Raw genomic sequence first — 21,898 nt, 5'->3', positions numbered from 1 at the left:
TGACACTCTGAGGTCCGAATTATCTTTGCGCAGCCGGAAACCTGTTGGCTGATAAAACACTGCGCTTCCATTTCTCCTTTATCACGTTCAGTCTTATGAAAGAGATGACAGCACCTTCAATATCTCTTATCCGTGAGCTTATCATAAAAAAAAAAAAAAAAAAAAAAAAAAAAACTCAAGTTCCTCATCTTATCATGTTGGTTTTTCCTCATAATGTAACCGTCTGCTCATGCCTATTGTTTACTAAACAAATAATAACATTCAAAACGTGCCCAGTTTGGCTCTACAAGAAATGTCACTAAAACTCATTTTATAAAGGGCCTCTGACTGATTTTACTTTTTTTTTAAATGACTTGTTTACTAGCAACCAGGAGTGCAAATATAATTTGTAATGTTTTCTGGACATGCTTTCTTTCTTAATGTATGAAACATAATAAAGTGAACTAAAAAGTTACTTAATACAATGAATCTTAGTTGCAGTGGTGGAAACTAAATACATTCACTAAAGTACTTTACTGAAGGACAGCTTTGAGGTGCTTGAACTTTACTTTAGAATGAACATTTTATGCTTCTTAGCAGTTGACAACACTACATGTCAGAGGGAAATGTTTAACTTTTAATCTGCTGATTATGGTTATAAATCGAACATATAAATCAAACAGCCAAAATTAGCTCTCCCCCACAACCGAACCCTTAAAATGATACTTACACGTAAATGTGTCAGTAGAGAATCCAATAGTATGATATATAACAGTATAGTCTCTCATGGAGCATTGTTATGCATAATAAATACTTTGGATCCTACTTCAAATACACTTTTCTGATGCTTGAACACTTTCACTTAAAAAGGTTGACTAATTGTACTTTATTCAGATCGCTTTACTTGATCAAAGAATCGTTCCCTCACAGACCCATTTGGCCCCTACCTCCATCATTTGGCCCCCTGGAAAACTTTGAAGTCCCAACCCTGAAATCACGTCTCCCACTGTTGGATTGACAGCATATCAGCCAATCATAATCATCTACAAATCCTCAGGGGCCTGTATTGTCATTTCCCATTGGTTAGTAGTAGCCGTCAGTCAGTTACGTCACGCTCCCCATCCAACCAATGGTTGGGTAGGTTTTGCAAAAGATGAGCAACAGGCTGAGTCCCTGCTGAGTGTAGCACAGCGATCGGGGTGAAATTTGTTTTTCTTTGCTTAACCGCACTAGCGTGGAGCCTTTATGATTTAAATTGCTCCCATTTTTGTTTAACTGGGGGTGGATAACAGAAGATAGCTGCATATACGTTGTTTCCATAGAATACCCAGATTTGTTCGAGGCCTTGGCATGGATGAGGTACGGCCTAACAGTGGTGCTCAAGCCCACGGGCTGGTGCCGCTGTTTCCCCCTGGACTGCAGGCTATCTACGGGGAGTGTAGAAGACTTTACCCCGAGCAGGCTAACCCGCTTCAAGTCACAGCCATAGTAAAATATTGGTAGGTACTTTGTTCTTTTGTTGCCGGCTTGACACGTCTATGAACGAGGCATTGGATTCGTAAAACAACTTTTCGTAGCTAGTGATGATGGCTAGCCAACAATTAGCTTAGCTGCTAAGCTAATCGCTCAGCTAACTACACCTCGGAGCCACACTGTGTGCAACTATGTTTAAGTTGGTTTTAGAATTCAGCAACGTTACCATACTATACAAGCTCAATTAAAACACCTTCTTGTAAGTGTATTAACTACTTCTGTACAAATAAAAGCCTACAGGCTAAACTAACATAGGTGTACTCAAGAGTAAACACAGTCCACTGCTAACAAAAACAGTTTTTGACATGGCCGATGGTTTTATGCTTCTCACAGGTTAGGAGGACCAGACCCGTTAGACTACATCAGTATGTATAGAAGCATGGGCTGCCCAGCTCAGGATATCCAGGAGCATTGGCACTATGTCAGCTTTGGACTGAGTGACCTGTATGGGGATAATAGAGTTCACGAGTAAGTATATCATTGTATCACATGAAACAAGTTTTAAGTAAACATTACTTAGATCTGACCACCCACTGACTGACATGGCACCTACTGATCCCCTATTATTCTACAGCATGCTGTTTGATCTAGAGAAAACCTCATGCATATAACAAAAGATTAAAAACACAGCTTCTGAAGGTTTGTTTGCCACTGTGTGTGTGTGTGTGTGTGTGTGTGTGTGTGTGTGTGTGTGTGTTAGATTCACAGGGGCAGATGGACCCAGTGGGTTTGGCTTTGAGCTCACCTTTAGACTCAAAAGAGAAATGGGAGAGACGGCACCACCAACTTGGCCAGCTGAACTCATGCAAGGCTTGGCACGATATGTGTTCCAGTCAGGTAAGAGCACAGAGAGACAGCAATGTACTTTTGCCATCTCTTAACCTTTTAAAAAAACTAATTTAATCTCATTAATGTGAAACAAATTGTAAATTTACAGACAGTTTTGCAGCAGTTCTGACAAAGTTAAGAGAATGCATACTCTCAAAAGTCCTCTGTGATAAGTGAACTATTCAGATTTGACATATCATATTAAACTCATGAAACAATGCGTATAGATAGCTTTGTAAAAGTTTGTTTTGAGTGAGACTAAACAAGGAGGGTTGACACAATTATTTGGGCTCTGGAAATGTCGGTGTCATTTTATGTAATGTTGGACATTTGAAGGAGGAGCTGATTTATTTGTTAATTGATGAATTAAAGACAAAGTGACAAAAACATGTTTTTGCAGCTCTGCATTCTTCATCCTTCACCTGGAGAACTGTTGTTAAAGAGTAACAATTGGTGATTTAATCCATTTGGTCACATTTTTTTTATTAATAGTCTGGTAAATGATATCTCTGAAAAAGGTTTTGATATATAAACTCTCTTCTGGCTGCAGTGTCCAGGGGAGGAATGTGTTATACATTTGAAGAGAATAGACTTTAGCAGTCTGATGCAGGCAGCTGTGTCCATATAGTTAGTACACATCATTTCTGTTTGTTGGAACTCCTTGTCCTATTGACAAGAAAGTCTAATTTCCTCTTTCTTTCCCTTTGTATTTGTGAAAAGAAAAAAAATGGTAGTATGTGAGCGTATACCTTGTGTATAATGGGTATAAACGGCGCTACTTGTGTGTTGTTTTTTTTTTAAAGTTCAGTTGCGTAAGTAATGTGCACAAGAACGTGTGGTTGAGGATGGGAGGAGGCATTTAAAAGCTATGCACAAAGAGAAGAGGACTATTCTCTCCAGGCTCTCGCTCTCCTCACTGCCCAGGCCTACTCTTCTATCCAGCTGGGGTCAATTTGCGCTTGGGTGGGCTGGGCTCCTGAGCTAAATGAATGCTGATTCCTGGCCATCTTCCCCCTCGCTTTTCTCCTGCAGTGCGGCTGGACTTGGTGCATGTTACCTCACAAGCAGAAACATTCCTCACATGGAAAACAGTGTTTTTAAGCTTTTCCTTGACACATTTGGGTCTTTGTTTTCCTTTCTCTCTTTTTTCTGGCTGATCTATGTCCCTTCCTGTTATTGTAACTTTCCTTCTGCAACTCTTTTCTGTCAGATAATGAAAAGTAGGATAGAAGGTCGGCCTCCCACTGTTGGCTGAAGGCACACACTTAGTCATGACACGGTCTGTATTCTAGATAACTTAAAAATTGTCTCATTTTGTTTGCTCTTTTACAGAAAACACATTTTGTAGTGGCGACCATGTATCGTGGCACAGTCCGCTCGACAACAGTGAATCTCGTATCCAGCATATGTTGCTGACAGAGGACCCACAGATGCAACCAGTTAATACTCCCTTTGGCACAGTGAGCTTTCTCCAGGTCAGTTCAAATATGTGATTGCAGTATGGCAACGTGGCAAGCTACCGAATAATAAAAGTTGTTTTATTGTCCGGTCAGATGATAGATCTTTGGCGCCCATGAATGTGCATACACTCTTCATTTCTTATAGTAAGTTAAATGAAGTACGTTAATTGAATAGCAACAGTAATAAGAGGGACTCAACAGGTAACAAGACTATAAACCATGCCATTTAATGCTCTGCACTGTCTCCTGTAGATTGTGGGTGTATGCACAGAGGAGCTACAGGCGGCCCAACAGTGGAACGGCCAAGGCATTCTGGAGCTGATGCGTGGAGTCAGAGTGTGAGTAAAGTTTTTATCAGAACATGGTGGATAAAGAAGCAAAGTTTTACAATTTAAAATGGTACATGTAGGGCTATGTTATTCTCAACTTTTATTTTGTTGCTTTGTTTCATAGGTGACTGTTCATGAGTCAAATCGGGCTAGGTTACTTCTGCTTCATAGCTTAGGATTGTAGTGGGAACGTAAATGTCACTCTTATTCGAGTATGTGAGGGGTTTTGTGTTTTTTTAGTTTTGGATTTATTTACAACTTGATTTGACACATCTTTCAAGTTCTTATCTGTCTTTTTTTGTGCATACAGCAGTGCAGCTACATCTACACCATTCCAGTAGAAAGTGTATGCAGTCCAATTTGACAAATAGAGCATTGTTACTTGTTCATTTATTAACTCTGTGTGTCTAACTTGAGGTTAATTTTCTCTTGGACTCATGTTGATGATTGTCCTGTGTACAGAGCCGGTGGCCCCTGGCTGATCACAGACATGAGGAGAGGGGAGACCATTTTTGACATTGATCCACACCTACAAGTAAGGCTTTACTAAGTTCAGCTTAGTGCACAATACTGTATTTATTATGTGTGTAACTAGGAGCAGTAGTATGTTCCTCAGCTACTTGTGGCTCATTACACATTTTAGAAAGACATATTGTTCTCTGTTTTCAAGAGCCTTGATCCAGCTCCAGTAATATTATGATGCTACAATTTCAACTAACTGTGTAACACTATCACAAGCTGTTATTGTATTGTAGGAATGGCTTAGTGTGGAGTTTTGTCATTGGATAGATGGTCAATAAAGGAAAATGGGTGGAAAAGTTGACTTAAGAGTGACCCCAAGGACTGTCCTAATGTAAACATATATATGGAGAAAAGGAAGCTATTTATATCTCGGCTCAAGGTTTTGTCCTGGAATTCGGAGGCAAAGTGACTTTTAGATCTACGAGGTATTTTAAAGAGAGCTAGCGATAATGTAGTGTTACTTTCAACGGCTCTATTTGCTCTCTGTCTGTATTTGGCACCCCCTGTTGACCCATGAATCCCCATGCATTTTTTTTTGTTCCTTAAAATTTGGATCTTGTGTGAGCTAGTGTTAATGATTGCGTATATTATTTGCTCATCTAAGCAGGAGAGAGTGGACCAAGGCATCGAGACAGAGGGCTCTAACCTGAGTGGGGTCAGCGCCAAGTGTGTGTGGGATGATCTGAGTCGACCGCCAGAGGACGAGGAGGATAGCCGATCCATCTGCATAGGATCACAGCCACGGAGGCTCTCAGACAAAGGTACGCAAAGTCCCAAAGGAGTGAAAAGAGTTGAGACTGCTTAACCAATCTATACACAACGTTTCTGATTTCATGCTGATCTTTGTCTGTGTGTTGTCAGACACAGAGCAGATCAGGGAGACTCTGAGAAAAGGACTGGAGTTTAACACTAAGGCAGCACTGCCACCTATCAACAACCAGAGACAGAGCCATGAGAGACCTCAGTGAGTGTTCCTCCCACACACACACACACACACACACACTAGCCTTGGTTCGGCTCAGCTCAAAAGGCTTCACCAGGACAACTCCCTCCAATGTGTATAATGACTCACCGCACAACTGACATTTGAACTGTTTATAAGATTCTAGCATAACATGGCAGTTTGTCATTAATGTGCTTGCTACTTTTCTGTGGAAGTCTCTTCTCTTCCACAGAATCAGGTAACAGTTCTGTGTTAGGAGTTGTGAAATATTTTTCCGTACACTTCCTCCACTTCATGCTGAATGTACCTTATCAGACTTCCTCAGTCATTCTTTTTTTCTTTTCCTTCTGTTTCTCAGGAGTCGGAAGGACAGTTTGGAGAGTGAGAGCTCGGCGGCCATCGTTCCACACGAGTTGGTCCGAACGCGACAGTTGGAGAGCGTCCATCTGAAATTCAACCAAGAGTCAGGCACGCTGCTGCCCCTCTGCCTGCGGTACTGCACCTCTCTCTCTCTCTCCTCCTCCCACACACGACACTTACCCTTTTGGAATGCCCCAAAGATAGGCCAATGAAAAATAGTCCAAACATTTGAGTTGGATGGGTGTGGTAGAATATCTTTAATAAAAACACCCCAGCAAAAACGCATATGACACAAGTTACGTAGAAGTTAAAAAGGGGCTTTCTGCAAATCGGCCCCAGATTTAAAATTTCCTCCACCTACCTTCGCTTTGATGTCAGTTTGAAATGTGAAGCAACTCGAAGGAGTGGGCTTTAATGTGTCCAGTGCTATTTTAAGTGAGCCAAGCATGCTCAAAGTGAAACAAGTGTGTGAAAATGATTTAAAGTTGGACACATGTTACTTATAAGATATAAGTATACCTTCTGTATTCGTCTGGCACATTTTGTGCAAATAGGTTTGCTGTTTTTTGACCTCCTTCATGAACAGCTTCTTACTAAGGAAGTTAGTAAAGGTTATGTTTGTACATTGACACCATAACTGAGTCACTGAAGTTTGCTCAGCACAGGAACAATGCCCCCTCACTATACTGCTCACCCACTACACCAGAACTATGTCATCGATAGGAAGTAGCTTTAAAAGGAAGATTGTCATGGTTTGCGGAATTAAAACTGGGATTTTTAGTGATCTTTATTTTATATGTTTCCCTTTTTCTGCGCATTTAAATTCAGTGGGTCCTCACCAGGTTAACCAAATTGCCACAGTCTAGCCCGTAAATTTAGATTTTACAGACATCGGGAAATTCTTAAAAGCAAAAAAGAGGTGTAAATATGGTATTACAATGCGTACCGTGGTGACAAAACAAATGGAGAAGTTTGCAGCATCACAACATTTTTAACTATGTGTAGGCTTTCTCCGGTTTGCTCTTTGTCTTATAAAATTCACACACGTGTGGCTGATGGCTATCTGGACTGGTTTTATTTGGAACATTTTGGGGAAATGAGATGAGCATGAACCTGCTTCATGTGATCTCTATCTGTGCAGAGAACAATAAAAGAGTTAGTTTATAGATAGCTTCTGTGTGCAGAGAGTTGACAATGAGAAGGTGGAGTAAATGGCCCCATTATGTGATACCAGCATCGGGCTTGATCTTGTCAAATGTTGCCTACAAATTATATGACTTTTGATATCTGAACAGACTGTGGAAATGGGTGAACATTTCATCTCTGTCTAATTAGAAATAGAAATAGACTCAAAGTTTAACCACTAACCACTATTTAACCACTAACCACTATTTATTGGTAATTGATGTAGGATTATATAATTCTTTGATTGGATTCCAAGGCCACTTTATTTAGCTTATATTCACGCTAGTATCAAATGGAGATTCTCTATAACACTTAAATCCTCGTAACGACTGCTGATATAATATTGATATATACATATATCAATATTAAATTTAATTCTCATGATAATAATATTTTCTTACATTTTTGTCCTGGTATTGTTTTTCTCCATCAGGTGAATCCAATATATTTACTTACTGCAAACTGTCCTGTGTTTGATCTTTCACAGGGGCCGGTTGCTGCATGGGAGACACTTCACCTACAAAAGTATCAATGGAGATACGGCCATTACATTTGTGTCCACGGGAGTTGAGGGAGCTTTTGCTACTGAGGAGCATCCATATGCAGCCCATGGCCCCTGGCTTCAGGTACTTGTGCACGCACACACACAGACTCATACTTAAACTGAAAGGTTCCATGTTTCGCTTTCCTTTTCAGTGTCGTTATTTGACCCTCTGTTCCTCCTGTATAGATATTGTTGACTGAAGAGTTTGTGGAGCAAATGCTTGGGGATTTACAGGAACTAAACACTCGTGAGGAGGCAAGTGAAACCCCTGTATTTTAACTTTTGTTTGGTTTTGCTCAACTGCCTGCATGTTTCACCATGTCTGTTCTTTCTCTTTGTATAGACAAAGTTACCAAAGGAGTATAGCTGGCCTGAAAAGAAGCTGAAGATCTCTGTACTACCAGACTCTGTGTTTGATAATCCGCTGCAATGAAAAAGAGACACTTAATCACTAGAAAATACAAACATACACACCTGCAGATACACATTTCCAGAGTGGACCACCAAGGACATGCAGCCCACAGATATGTCAGTCCCACAGTGGACAACCATTCTGTGACACTCCTGAAGACGCTCCGAGGGATGATCTTAACACTTTTTTGCCTGTTACTGCATTCTCATACCAGCCCCACTGTTTACAACATATCTCTGAAGCTTGAATGCTTTTGAGTTAGTCAAATCAGCCTGAAACCAGCCTAACCTGTAAGAACAATCATTAAAAGTGACACACTAGCTGTAGGGCAAAACAGGATGTTTCTCCAGTATGTCCTGCCAAACTCTCAGTACAAAAATATACGTCACTAATACAGATGAGCCCACATCCTGTGATCACCAAACAGTGTTTCCAAACTATAGCTGGGTGGCTGTTCTCAAATCAGTTGTATTTATTCCATTGGCCTTAGAAAGGACAGAACAGTCACATGTTGGAAATTTTTATCAATGTTTTCTTCAATTGAGCTCATGTGTATAGTATTTACAAATGCTGGACATTTTTCTCTTACGTGTTTGTGGTTATACCAAAGGTAAACGTTCTATGTCTCAAATGTGTCATGATTTAGTCATAATAGGCAGGCTGACTATGATTAACTACAACTGCCTATTTGTCTGGGATAATCACACCAGCATCTGAACTGTTTTCTTAGATACCTGGCAAATGCTGCAGGGATTACCACCTTTTCTTCCCTGTGCCAAGAACAGAATTCCTGTATTGAGTAATTTTTTTTTTTTTTTGACCTGTCCTGTTTTTTTTTCACGCATGTTGTTGCGTGTTTTAAAGTTACGAAATGTAATACATCGAGTCCGTTGTAAATGTTCAGAGACTGAGATATTTTGTTCAGTGGCCTGTCAAGTGTTGCCTCCAGTGGCCACATAAATATGTGATGTTTTGTTTCAGGTTTTTTTGTTTTGTTTTTTTTTTTACCAGTAGGACCTGCTTGAAAATGAGTCAGAGAAAAATTCCTCAGTGCCTTGAGTTGAAAAGGACCACATAGTCTCTTGACTTAATGCTGCATACAGCTCTCATGATGCTGTATTTGTTTTTTGTTTTTTCTGATACTGTCACTGCACTCCAATTTAACACTAAAAGAGAAAAAAAAGTTGTACTACAGTGTTTTTCTTACAAGAGTTACTCTTCTGCAATGTGATGGAGTCTTATATTTCTTTGTCTCTTTTGTTCAGAGCGACAAATTTCAAGTTTAGGCAGGTATTTTGTAAGTACTGTCTTATTGATTTAACTGGCTGATTGTAATCCCAAGTGCATTAAAGAGTGTACATATTTACACAAATAAAGCTGCAAAACTGCAGAATAACAAAGGAACGTATTTCTTTCACAGACTTGGTGTGTAAGTGATATGACTGCATCTTTATAGGCTTCTCAAACACAGCACTTAACAGTTAGCCTCTCATTCACCTATTCTCGCTCGCAGTGTAAAAGCCTATCCATCGGGAGCAATTAAAGGCTCAGTTTCTTAGCCAAGGACACATGAACATGTGGACACGGGACCTGGGAATCAAACTGGACAGTCCGGTCTACCTGCTGAGCCACAATTGCCCCTTTGTGTGTAATTAATATAGAGTCCTATATAGAGAAACAGTAGTATATTTAATGTTTTTTGTTTCTGCTTATGCATATATACAGCACCTTGGTATCCAAATACATATTCAGTTCCATAAAATGCATGCATATAATGCTATGATGATTATTTAATAAAGAATATTAAATCACACCATTTCCCATCAAGAATATATAGTGGTATGTACAGTATATACACCTTTTATGAAGGGTTAACTATCACCATTATTAATGGTTACTACATTATTTACTAATGCTTCATATATCCAGTAGAGGCAAGTCATGTATGCCGGGTTGTGAAAACTCACACAGTTGAATGTTGACACCAGAAATACAGATTTTAGTCATTGTAAATCACAACCAGTCAACTGGAGTTGATGGAAAAAACATATCTTAAGGCTCGACTTGTGTGTGTTTTATGTTTTCAGGCAAGTTTTCTAGTTTTTAGTCTTTTCTAGTCTTTTTTTTTATTGTGACTATCAGTATTTCACTGCTTAAAATTGATGGCGAGGTCTTTGCCCCGGGTCCATCTAACACAGGGATGCCCAAGCTTTTTTCCCCTCAAGGGCCCAAAGTGAAATGTCAGGGTGGGTCACGGGCTAAAAGTAAACACCTACTGTGTTCTATTGTTGTGCATTGTATTGTATTGTATTCAGATGCAAAATGGTATTAAGATCGCTAATTACTGAAATTAACTGATTTCCTGCCGGCTGTGGTCAGATTATGACAACAACTAATAATTAGGGATTTTACATATCTAATGAGCAATTACCTTACCAAATATAAAACAGCATACACAGCACTTGATCAAACATTTTTTAAAACAATATAAATAAAAGATAACATAAAAATAAGATGCTTTTTTTAATGCCACAATGGGGACATTTGCATTGTTACAGCAGCAAAATGCAACAGAGATAGGAATCGATAAAAAAGCAAACAATAAATATGTATGAAATAAGATAAGATGATTAAGAATACTATAAGCAATACAAACAAAAATCAAATAAACACCCGGCAGGCGAAATCAAGCCATGGGGCAGACCAAGGTTTGGACATGGGGCCTACATTGGGCAGCTTGGCTCTGACAGACCTCTTGTATAGTTATTAATTATTAACAAAACTATATCAACCAACCACTAATGAAGCCATATTTGTTCAGCCATAACTTTTAAATAAGTTAAAAAGGGGAACCCAAAATGCTTTGACCACACAAAATGCAGGCATTCACACTGTCTTGAAGCCTGCATATTTTTTCCATGTGTGATTCAGTGCTCCTCCTCATGCAGTCACCCTCTCATGGGCCCCTCGGGGCCTCTAACCCAGTCATCCAGCCGGCACTCCAGTTTACAGGAGCCAGTGGTGCACAGGATGACAGGTCACACACACACACACACACACACACACACACACACACACACACACACACACACACACACACACACACACACAGAATGTCTCCTGGTCATTTAACAATCTCTCCGGTAGAGTTTGCTGTGGCTGTTCTCTTCCCCTGCCTCTCTGCCTCTCTGCCGCTCTGGCTGCCTGGCTGCCGGCCTCCTCTCGGCTCCTCCCCGTCTATTTATCAACTGTGTGACGGGTCACGTTATCGGAGGGGGGCTGTCGGTGTGAAAGCACTGAGTGAGCTCCCGGCCGACGAGTCACACAGTCTGCCCGCACTTGCCATTAAATATTCGTCAAAAGAGTTGACGGGAAAGCGAAACCGGTCGAGTAACAGCCGGGAATCTGGTAAAAAAAAAACAAAAAAAAACCCGGTGTTTAGCGGTGAGCCGAACAGACTGCTGTAATCTACCCGGAGGAGCTGGATCTCATCGCGGGGCTGGATGCGCGAAGCTTTACGGCATTATAGGTGCACCGGAGTGTGCCGACGACATGGAAAATAAATAGTTGGTAACGCTGCTTTTCTATCACAAGGATACGTGAAATGTGTTTAATTTGAGTGGCATAACGCTTTAATGAGAGTAGGCGCGAGTGTCGTCGTGTTAAATTAAATGTCAGCGGCGCTCGGTGTGATGTTTAATACACTGAGTCCCGTTTCAAGCGTTATTCTGGAGCAAGTTGTCACTTGCTCTCAAACGCCACATCCTGTATCGTCCTGTAGTGAATTCCCCAAACGAGCCACGTATTATGTTGTCATTGCGCCTAATGTGAATTATTTTATTGTGACATTAGTTTTGAGTTTGTTGTCGAAGTTCAACTCTTTTTTTTTCCTTCTCTTGACTGAATCTTACCTGCGCCTCTCAAGTCAGCTAGTCGTCGCCTGCTAATGCTCCTGTAGCTAATTGTGTTGTTGTTGTAATAAACCTGTCATTCGCGTTTACCTGTGGGTTAGCTTGCCCGCATCTTTCTGTGCAAGTAGAGTACAAATAAGCCTGGTTTTTATTCCGTCTGTGTCTGTGGACTTCAAAAAGAGCACAGCACTCCCATCTTTAGAAAGTAATTCTCAGTTTTGCCCCTTTCTGTCACTCTCCATCAGTTTGGATCCAGCTGAAGACATGGAAGCAAGCTGGAAGAACTGCTTCGAAGAGGAGCTCCTGTGCCCCATTTGCCTGAATGTCTTCGAGGAACCCATCCAGCTGCCATGCAAGCACAACTTCTGCAAGGGCTGCATCTCCGAGGCTTGGGCCAAAGACAACGCTGCGGTCCGCTGTCCCGAGTGCAACCATGACTACGAGCAGAAACCCACACTGGAGAAGAACTTCAAGCTCGCCAACATAGTGAAGCGCTTCAATGCCTTGAACACTGAGAAAGTCCCCGCTGTGCTGCACTGTGTCCTCTGCAGAAGAGGCCCCCCGCTGCCTGTGCGGAAGGTCTGCCTGCGCTGTAAGGAGCCCTGCTGCCAAACTCACATCCAGACGCACCTACAGCAGCCGTGCGCGGCCCCGGGACACCTGTTAGTCGACGCCGAGGAGCTGAGCGCTTGGACCTGTCCCAGTCATGAGGAGTACAGGCTGCTCCACTGTGAGGAGGAGCAGGTGGCTCTGTGTCCGTTCTGCTGCATCTCCCACTGCACTAACCAAAGACACACAGTCTGCGATGTGGATACCCAACGCATACAAATGCAGGTACATAAACATCACACACACACACACACATAAACACACACACACACACACAGCACACTCCTCCTGCCCGCCTGTTCACTTGAATTATCAGACTGTCAAAAGATTTGATAGGTGCACTTTCTTCGAGTGATTTCATCTTTGAATTTCAATGAGGCAAACATTTCTTTCAGGTCATCAGTCTATAAAGGCCTTCTTTCTTTGCCTCTTCCTTTTCATCCTGTCTGACGTGAAGAGACTGGACAGGTGAAAGCCACCACTCGGGGTGGATGCGCACACATGCATGCACACACACGCAGACGTACGTCACTGACTGCTTTTAACCTTGATCAAACCACACATTCCACCCCGCCACGCCTTCACATTAGGCACCCTGTGCCCTCCGGTAAGTGCTGTGATGCAATCTGCATCCACCGGAAATGATGACCCCGGAGCAGTGGGGGCGGATCCACATTTGTAGTTTTGTTTATGTTAGCAACCATGATTGTTTTTTGGGTTTAGTTCTTGTACACTGAACAATGTACACTGGCAAGACTTTATGGCCTGATAAAACAACTGACCGACTGTCATTGAGATGAAAATTTGGGGATATGTGAAGACAAGTTTGCATTTCAGCCATTTGTAGTGAAATGCTCCGGGAGACAAGGCTAGATTCTACAGTATGTGTGTTAATATAACTGACGACAAATGACTTATGATGTGTCTTGGCAGGGTTGACCTCGGGATGCATGGAGGAATGTGTCCTGCATGAAGCCAGCGTGTAATGGCGGTATTTGTTTTCCTCATTAGTTCTTTACTGTTTTTGAACTCGCTCTCCCTCCACAAGCTTAATGTAAGTGGCAAGGTGCGAAAAACAACCGCCCACGCTGCCTTGTACGCATTTCTTCCCTGTTCCTCCCCATCTGTGGAGGGGCGGGAGTGAGAATCAGATTAGTTTTAGCATCTGCCGTGTTGCGGTCTTGTTGATAGGTTCGGTGATCGTATTATTCCATTCGGGAAGGTTACAGACGGGTTTTCTTTCCAGCGTGAACATCACAAACTTCTAAATCTGTTCAAGTCTTCGGTGCAAACTGTTGCTCTGGTTCGGAGCTATTATTGGGACAAAAGATGTCTGTTCAGCCCTTTCCACAGCTGCTCTCCCTACACACACACACACATGCACACACCCACCATCTTTCTTTTCTTTCCCTACTGTATGTTCGCAGGCTAAATGGAGTTATCCAGGAGTCAGAGGTCCCGGCTCTTCTCACATTAACACTGTCCGTGCTGGGATGCACTCTCTCTTATTGCAACAAAATTGTGGCAAAAAGCAAAAGTTAGGCTTCCTGTAGGCTGGGTCATTTGTTGAAGTAATTTGAGGCCTGAGTGGCTTCTCTCTATTACTTACTGAAAGGTTGTTCTCCTTGACAGAGCTATGGTCTATTTTGGTAAAAGGATTTTAAATTCCCTTGGCAGCACTCTTGTTGCTTTTGGGATAAACAAAGAGGAAACATTCATATCTTGGTTATGTTTGGCTCTCACAGGAGCATTTTAGAGTAACCTTTTGCAAGCAGGCTTGTAATTTCAAGATGAGAAAGGAAGAGTAATATAATAGTAATGTCGTCCCTGGGACAGGCGGAGGAGGAGCCCTCCCACACAACCTCACCTTGGTTTTCTCAGGCACCTCAGCAGGAAACCGTCGCTCATGGAAGCTCTGCCGTCTGCAGTTTCTTGTATCTGGGCTGGAGTGAGTCAGTTCCCCAGAATGCAGAGGGCAGTCCATTGACATCAGACGTGGGGAATAGTTGTCAGTTGATTGTGAAAGAGGCTCTCTGTTCATTGAGCCTGAGGCTCCTCATTTAAACATGAGCTTCCTGGCAACCCGCGGGTGTCTGGATGCCTAAATAGGACAGTGGGGAAAGTGATCATTGGCGGGTTTAATCTTGATAAAGGTAGGCTTTCACGCTGCTACAGAGAGATCAGCAAGCAGACAGTTCCCTCCTGTCCCCTTATGCTATTTCAAGCACACAAGAAGACAAGAGGGGAATTGGAGGAAACATGGCAAATGAGGAAGACAGTTGTTGAGCAGAAGCATCCGCGCACAGAAAAGCTGTTGCCATTATGTGAAGCCGAGTTACATAAAGCCAATCATGCAACAATCAATCCGACAAAGTCGCTCCTGTTTTTGTCAATACAAAAGTCACGCTGAAGGTATAAAAGGATGATGTAAAGACGGTGATCATGAATGCAAGAGTGCTGTCTAAAGAGTTCGTAAGTGTTGTACACACAGGACATGAAAAACTGGATGAAACATATATTGTTGCCAACTGATCTTACAGGGCAGAGTCAGTTGTTATGGTTGTTATCAGATTGTTTGAAGAGTACTGTTTAACTGAAATGGCTTGTGTAAGCAAGATGTACTGTGGAGATGTAGTACAGGTGTGTTTCTAGCCAACAAAACTAAAGAGCGTCTAATTGTGTGTGTATTTATGATCCTGACAAACCTGATGAATGCTTGCATATGAAAACATTTGGCTTTGATGCGTCATTTAAATCGTCTTGCAGTCTCCCTCTCCTCTTTTACTGATGAATTTTTCCAAAGGTGAACTGCATCAGCTAACAATAACCACAGCACTGTGTGCACGTGTGTCCCCATCATTGATGTATTAAGTAGAACTAAATATGCTGAAATGAAACGGCCAACCTGTCACCAAACATATCTTATCACAAACATATCAATAAATCCACAGTTGTCATATGTATGATGATGAAATGTGATACTAGTATTACAAGGAATTGCTCATCATAACACTGCTGTACAGTATCATCAGTAGTCCAAAACTTCACCTAAACTAAAACGTTGCTCACCACCAAAGTTTGAAACAACATGTTGGAATTTGCTATTAGTTCCAATACTATTGAAAGGTCATTTGATACATGAACCAATAATAACTGCTAGGAAAAGACTAATATGATTTATGATCGGTCTTCAACCAACACACAAATGTTTTGGTTTTTTTCAAACAAGTTGATAAGATTTGGTAGGAGTAAGTGGAATGTTTCAAAGCTCGTTTTGCTAAGCAGGTGTGGTTATCAATTGCACCCCTCAAACTTAAAATTTAACAACTTACATTTACGTTTAGGCTAATTAAATGCATGCTTGCCACCCCAGCACCTTTATAACTAGGCATTTTATGACATTGGGCTTGCTTCAGCAGCTCAGATTAGTCCCCGTCTCTGGTGCGCACACTGTAAAGTATTCAGTATCACTAACCACAAAGTAAAATGCCTTCATGATCTCCCAAGTGGGACACCCACTAACACTGACAGTCAACACTGCAACATGGAGACAGATTTTAATGCATGATCATATTACTGGAAATGCACTTAAAGCAGCACTGATCAGTATTGTTATATGAACAACAGATCAAATAACTGTGTAATGTGAGTGGAGCTGCTTGGAGATAAATCAACACAGAATTATCACCCGTCCCTGAAGTTCCCGTCCTTCCTGTCTTTCAGGTGATAGTTTAAGTCTTATGTTCTCTTAGCAACTTTACAGATTTGATTCTAACTCAGCGCTCTCATCAGCAACATTTCCAGTCAGAGCTGGCAGCTAGACAAAAAGCTTTGATCAGCTCAATGTACACTAGCTGCCCAGCAACAAAAGGTGACGTACATCTCGTTGTACAGCCCTGCATTGTAGAATGACAATTAATTGAACCTTGTGAACCTTTTATGTCAGTTGCCGACAACATGGTATCTGACAGCATGATAAGAAAGATGCCTGCGTTCATGACAAAAACTACATAGCACACACTGTGAAAAGGTTGCATTAAGGCACAAAAAGTACTTGGTGAAGTTCTGAGATTTTGTTTAAATGAATACACTAATAACTCGGTTTCGTTAAAACATGAGTATTGCATTTCGTTCTCTCTGTACTTGTACTGTGCACAATGACAATAAAGTTGTAGGGTGTAGAGCTAACACTGTGGAGCTTTTATCGGCTAAGAAGCCGAAAAGTAGTTGGTGGAGACCAAAACAGAGCTAAAAGGAAAATTGATACTGGAGATGCATTCATTGAGCGGCCAGAGACATGAGACATGAACATGCATTTAGATATTAGTCCTAGTCAACTGGATATGTAAGTGTCAAGTGTTTGCAAATACACTCTCCAACAACTTAATATGGCAGTAATATGTCAGTGTTGTGCTTGCAGGTAATTCTGCTCCCTGAATAGCCCAAAAATCGAGATATGCCTATTCAACGGATTCATTACTTGGTTTATAGTGTTGTTGGTGCTTCCATTGCCAATTGTCCAAAGAATGAATGACAATCAAAGTCTTTTGATTTTTGAGACATGAACCAAAGAACACAAACTTTTCTGCCTTTTCACAAGCAACACGATTGTCAGCACTTCTCCAATTTAAAGAATATGCAAACAAGGACAGTTATGTGTGGACAATGAACTGCTTGTACACAGGCTTCTCGCTGTTTTGTTTTAAAACTAGCTGGACTGTTGGAAGTGTTCACTGTGGTATAGTATAATGGCCAGGCAGTTGTTGTACATAAAGACTCCATGAGTGTTGTAAGCAGCTGAAGAGGCCTGTTGCTGTGATACCACAATGTAGCTACCCTGAAACTCGCTCACTAGAGACCACAGGAATGTCCTCATTCTCCCTATCTCTTTTTCGCTTCAAACTTTCTCTCTGTTGGTTTCACCCTCTTTTTTTCGGTGTCTTTCTCACTTTTCTTTCTGTCCGTTCTTGGCATGTGTGTGAGCGGAGCCCCACAGCACTTTGCCTTTCCTGCCGTTCCCTTTTCTTGCATGCACACCCATGCGGAGGGAGAGAGCCGACCCCGGCGTTATGCACACAGACATGACAATCTGTCACTGACACAGAGGCCAATGCAAACAATGGGAGCAATGCATGTGGCAAAATGAGAAAGCGGAGAGGGGTAGAGAGAGACACCCCCGCTTCTTGCTCCCTCACATACACATTAGCTTCCACATATAAATACATACACAAGGCTTTGTTGCCATGACAGCGGGCTCCCTCTTATTTGGGCATGGTGCCTTTTCCCATGCAGAAACAGTTCATTAAAAAGCGTACCTGCCCTCCCCAGTTCCCAGTTAGCTGTCAGCCTGTGACTGCAGATTGATTTCCTCCTCCTGCAGTAAATGGAGAAGGATTATGTTTACTGGCCCTTTTTTGCCAGCTGATTCAGCCCACAGAGGAGGTAGGCCGGTCCCAACAATGGACTTCACTTGCTGTAGCACGGTCGCCGATAAACTTAGAAACAATCGGAGATGGATTTTTGTGCAATCGTTCTTGCCTTCGCTGCTGCTCCCCTAATGGATAAATGCATGTGGTTGTCGCTGGCAGCTGTTGTTTCCTCCGTCTCATCAGGATTGTGGAGGAGGTTGTCTTAGTGACTAATGAAAAGCACCCAGGTTCGCTGAGGTCACAGCAGAGCCCTGAGTTTTAACACACAGTGCGCAGTTATATATTTATTTTATTCTCCGCGCATTGTGTTGTGGTCCATCTGTCTAATCCATCTCTCGCATGTCATCTCTCCACAGGCCATGCTAATGAGGCAGCAAGACAGACTTGAAGGTCGTGTTCAGAACATCGATGAGCAGCTCACCAAGCTGGAGTCAAACAAGACGCTGATGAAGGTGCGGTACGGCACGCACATCGTGTATACTTACATTCTGAACTTTGTCAGCACAGCTCTTTGTCATCATGTGGGGGTTTTTGTGCTGTAATTTTGTCTACGCTGTGCCATAATGAAATGACCCTGTACTTTTGTTCGCTGCTGGAAAATGAAAAGAAAATGTAATTTATCTCTGGCTCTGAACGGATAGTGCATTACAGGGGGAAAATGCATTTTACAAATGACTTTCTGAATTCAGTCCTGAACAAGAAAGTGATTCCGCAAAATGAAGTCAGAAAAAATGTACTTCGCATCAATTCACTGCTATTTGTCGATGCGTACTCCTTTTTTCAATCCAAGGTTTTAAATTCTGCTGAATGGTGCTCAAGGTGATTTATGTAGTTCAAATGCCCATGCTAATGAATTACAGTTATCCATAAACAAGGCAATGTTGTTAGCTATATTTGGAGCTCCAGAAATTCAATATTTCTTTTCAGGGGACTCAATAGAGATCTATTAAAGACAGAATGGTCAAACTTGAGGAAATCACCAGTGTATTGTGATTATGGCTGCAACTAACAATTGTTTTCATTGTTGATTATTTCATCAGTGCCCAACTTGATGTCCTGTTTTATCCACGACTCAAAGATATTCAGTTTACTGTCATAGAGAAGTAAAGAAAAGAGAAAATATTCACATTGAAAGGGTAATGCTACTGCATATGTCAAATGAATAGTATAAAGCGTTCTGTGGCTCCAGAGGAAGCTGCATGTAATCTCATCAGTTGCTGCAGTGATGGCACTGAGTGCATTTTGGGGAATGTAGGCTCCGAGAAACTGTCCATAAAACAGTGCAACAGTGTTATAGGAGTGCATTGTTAGACCAGTGGCTGGCTCCTCAAAACCTAATGCTGCTCTCCACAGGACGCAGTGTCCGAACTGAAGGAGCGTGTGAGAGCCCAGTACCAGAGGATGCACGCGCTGCTCGAAGCCAACCAGGCCGAAACCGTGCAGATGCTGGAGAACACTTTCACCGTGTACGTGAGGAAAAACTCCCAGCAGGTCTTGCAGCTCAACGAGAGGCGGCAGCAGGCGGAGAAACTCCTGAGCTCAGTGCAAACGTTCTTCCAAAGATCAGAGAGCATTAACTTCATGAAGGTACGGATCTGCACCTCTCTTTCCATGTCTCCCACGCCCGATTATGTCTGTGCAGCAGTGGAAACACACACGCAAAGATACACCAACGGAAAGTGTTTGACAGCATACACAGTGTGCACAGAAAGGCCACAGCAGGCCCGTTGTCTTCTCTCCTCAAAGGAGCTGATGGTGAGATGTTAAAAGGCAGATGAATACTGAGTGACTTGTGTGTCTTGTTGTCTTTTTCAGAACACAAAACCTTATCAGCTGCTAATGGACAGGTGAGCATTTATATTTCTTTTCTGATTCACATCATTGTTTGCTGATTGTATTTAGTGTTTAGCAGCTTGTCACCTTGTTGCTTGAATGAGAATAGCTAGTCCGCCTTCGAGGTCAGTCCACTGTAACGGGCTGGGCACACTGTCTGCATGTGCTGCGCTGCTGTGTGGCGTTACCTCTAGCTTTTCATTTCAGCATCCATGTTAACAGGTCAGACCGGCCCCACTGGATGCATGAGTTCTCTGCGTCGCTTCATCAAGAGATTCAGAGTCTCTCTTATTTTTACCGCGTCATGAGCGCCGTCCCATTATCTACAGTTATAATGTCTGTATCTGTAGAATATGTCACAGATATGAAGAGAATACACACAACAGTGCACTCTATTTTCCTCCCTTTCCCACTCTCCCTCTCTTTGCCTCTCACGCTTTCTCGCTCTTTAAAAGTGGGGAAAAGGAAAATCAAGTTATCTTGATATTTAGTGTTAACTATCAAAGTCAGATAGGGCAGGCAAGAGCCGTGCTGCAGCAGCAATGCTACCTATGTTAGCACAAACACGTGAGTGAGCAGCAGCAGCTCAGCAGTGCAGAAGCCACACACTAAACAAGCATCCTGTGTGGCCAACCTGTAACTGAGCCTAGGCCTAAATTGTGGCTAACTTCAGGGCTAACCCATTTTACTTAAATTAGCAAGCAAGCAATGAACAGGAACTTGGCTTTGGTCTTGAGGGGTTGTAGCATTCGGCGCTAAAACGTTACTGCTGACCTCATGCTCACTGTCACACACGCTCTCTCTATATCTGTCTTTCTCTTGACTGATACTTTCCTAAGAAATACACATTACACACATTGTAGCCCACATTACAGGGCCGTTGGTCTTGCGCGAGGGTATGTATTTCAGTACCGCACTGGTGGAAACCCTGGCTTTCATGCATGCCCATGATGCACTGATTCTTATTCTGCTGTCATAAAGCATTCAAAAATGTATATTATCTACCTAACTGCAGTTCAATTTTCAATATTTCACCGGCGTTTTAAAACCATAGATTTGTCAATGCAAAAGTTACCTTTGCAAATTGGCAGAACACGACTGAATAAAGAAGAATGTGGAATTAACCACACGTTCCATTCCCATTATACGCATAATCCTGCTCTAACTAGGAGAGGTTTATATGTCACTGTTGTGTGTATTGTACTGCAAAATGCTACTCCTCCAAGGGTGCAAGAGACTTATTGAATCTGGTCCACAGTATTTATGTGTGTCTGTCTCTTTATAACACGTGTTTCTTTTCTAAGGTCAAACTCACACCTGACTAGTGCCATCCCTCCACTCAGAGTGGGCCAGCTACACTCTCATCACTTGCTATCCGAACTCTCAACGCGAGAAAAGAACCTGCGGAAAATGCTCGAAGGTAAGGAAGAAGTCGCAGTCACTAAATTAGGATGAGAAAAAACTGTATTTTAAGATATTTAACAACATTTTAACAGAGATGTAACTATTATCTCTTTCTTTGTCACTGTTTCCCTTCCTCAGAGCCGTTCAACGAGGCGCCCATTCTTGAGATTGTGCAGTCTCACAGCAACTCTGCTGGCTCCCACGTGGGCACTAGTTCAGGACTACAGAAGAGGAAGTACAGCATGGCTTTCTTGGATAGTAACACAGCAAACTCCGCCTCCCAGGATCCTCCACCGTTGCTCTACAGCAGCAAAAAGCCCTTTCTAGCTGACCAGAGCCATCGTGCTTCGTCCATGTATTCCTCCGAAGGTCTCTCCCAGAATCCTCACGCTGGCCCCGGCCACAGCCGACTCCTTGACCCTTCAGCCCATCACATGGTGGGTCTAGGGTCCAGCTCCAGCCACCACTCAGGGACCATATTCCCCCCCTCCCACTTCCCCAGTGGAGGTGCCTCGCAACAAGCCATGTTTGAAGGGAGGAAAGTACTGATGTGCACTCTGAATAACTGCTGCTGCTCCGGGGCCCCCGCTGCTCGTGCCCGGCCTCCGTACCCAGCG

General features: G+C 42.4%; 2 protein-coding genes across 4 annotated transcripts in view; both read left to right on the top strand.

The window, feature by feature from the left end:
• The first annotated feature begins 176 nt into the window (after positions 1 to 176).
• Positions 177 to 9,507, top strand: sufu (suppressor of fused homolog (Drosophila)). Of its 2 annotated transcripts, none has more exons than XM_037124468.1 (12): positions 177 to 1,478; positions 1,846 to 1,980; positions 2,213 to 2,349; positions 3,673 to 3,815; positions 4,053 to 4,138; positions 4,592 to 4,664; positions 5,259 to 5,412; positions 5,513 to 5,615; positions 5,953 to 6,087; positions 7,627 to 7,765; positions 7,870 to 7,938; positions 8,027 to 9,507. In XM_037124468.1, exons 1-12 carry the CDS (start codon positions 1,330 to 1,332, stop codon positions 8,114 to 8,116), a joined length of 1,413 nt encoding a protein of 470 aa, XP_036980363.1. In that variant the 5' UTR covers positions 177 to 1,329; the 3' UTR covers positions 8,117 to 9,507. The 2 variants fall into 2 exon arrangements, with proteins under 2 accessions (XP_036980363.1, XP_036980362.1); XM_037124467.1 differs by having other exon boundaries at positions 180 to 1,478; positions 5,256 to 5,412.
• Positions 9,508 to 11,035: 1,528 nt separating this feature from the next.
• The window catches only part of LOC119033841 (E3 ubiquitin-protein ligase TRIM8-like), an 11,668-nt gene continuing 805 nt past the window's right edge, over positions 11,036 to 21,898 (top strand). Inside the window, exons 1-7 of one of the 2 annotated variants that reach the window (XM_037124404.1) lie at positions 11,036 to 11,661; positions 12,252 to 12,840; positions 18,401 to 18,496; positions 19,398 to 19,631; positions 19,860 to 19,891; positions 21,182 to 21,297; positions 21,420 to 21,898. The exon at positions 21,420 to 21,898 is cut by the window's right edge and continues 805 nt beyond it. In XM_037124404.1, coding sequence (XP_036980299.1) covers positions 11,648 to 11,661; positions 12,252 to 12,840; positions 18,401 to 18,496; positions 19,398 to 19,631; positions 19,860 to 19,891; positions 21,182 to 21,297; positions 21,420 to 21,898 — 1,560 coding nt within the window. In that variant the 5' untranslated portion in view covers positions 11,036 to 11,647. Of the gene's footprint in view, positions 11,666 to 12,251; positions 12,841 to 18,400; positions 18,497 to 19,397; positions 19,632 to 19,859; positions 19,892 to 21,181; positions 21,298 to 21,419 lie in introns of both variants that reach the window. The other variant, XM_037124405.1, reaches the window with a different exon arrangement.

Source organism: Acanthopagrus latus, chromosome 15 (assembly GCF_904848185.1).
Source record: "Acanthopagrus latus isolate v.2019 chromosome 15, fAcaLat1.1, whole genome shotgun sequence".
Classification (NCBI taxonomy): domain Eukaryota; kingdom Metazoa; phylum Chordata; class Actinopteri; order Spariformes; family Sparidae; genus Acanthopagrus; species Acanthopagrus latus.
This window is presented reverse-complemented; position numbering and strand designations above follow the sequence as displayed.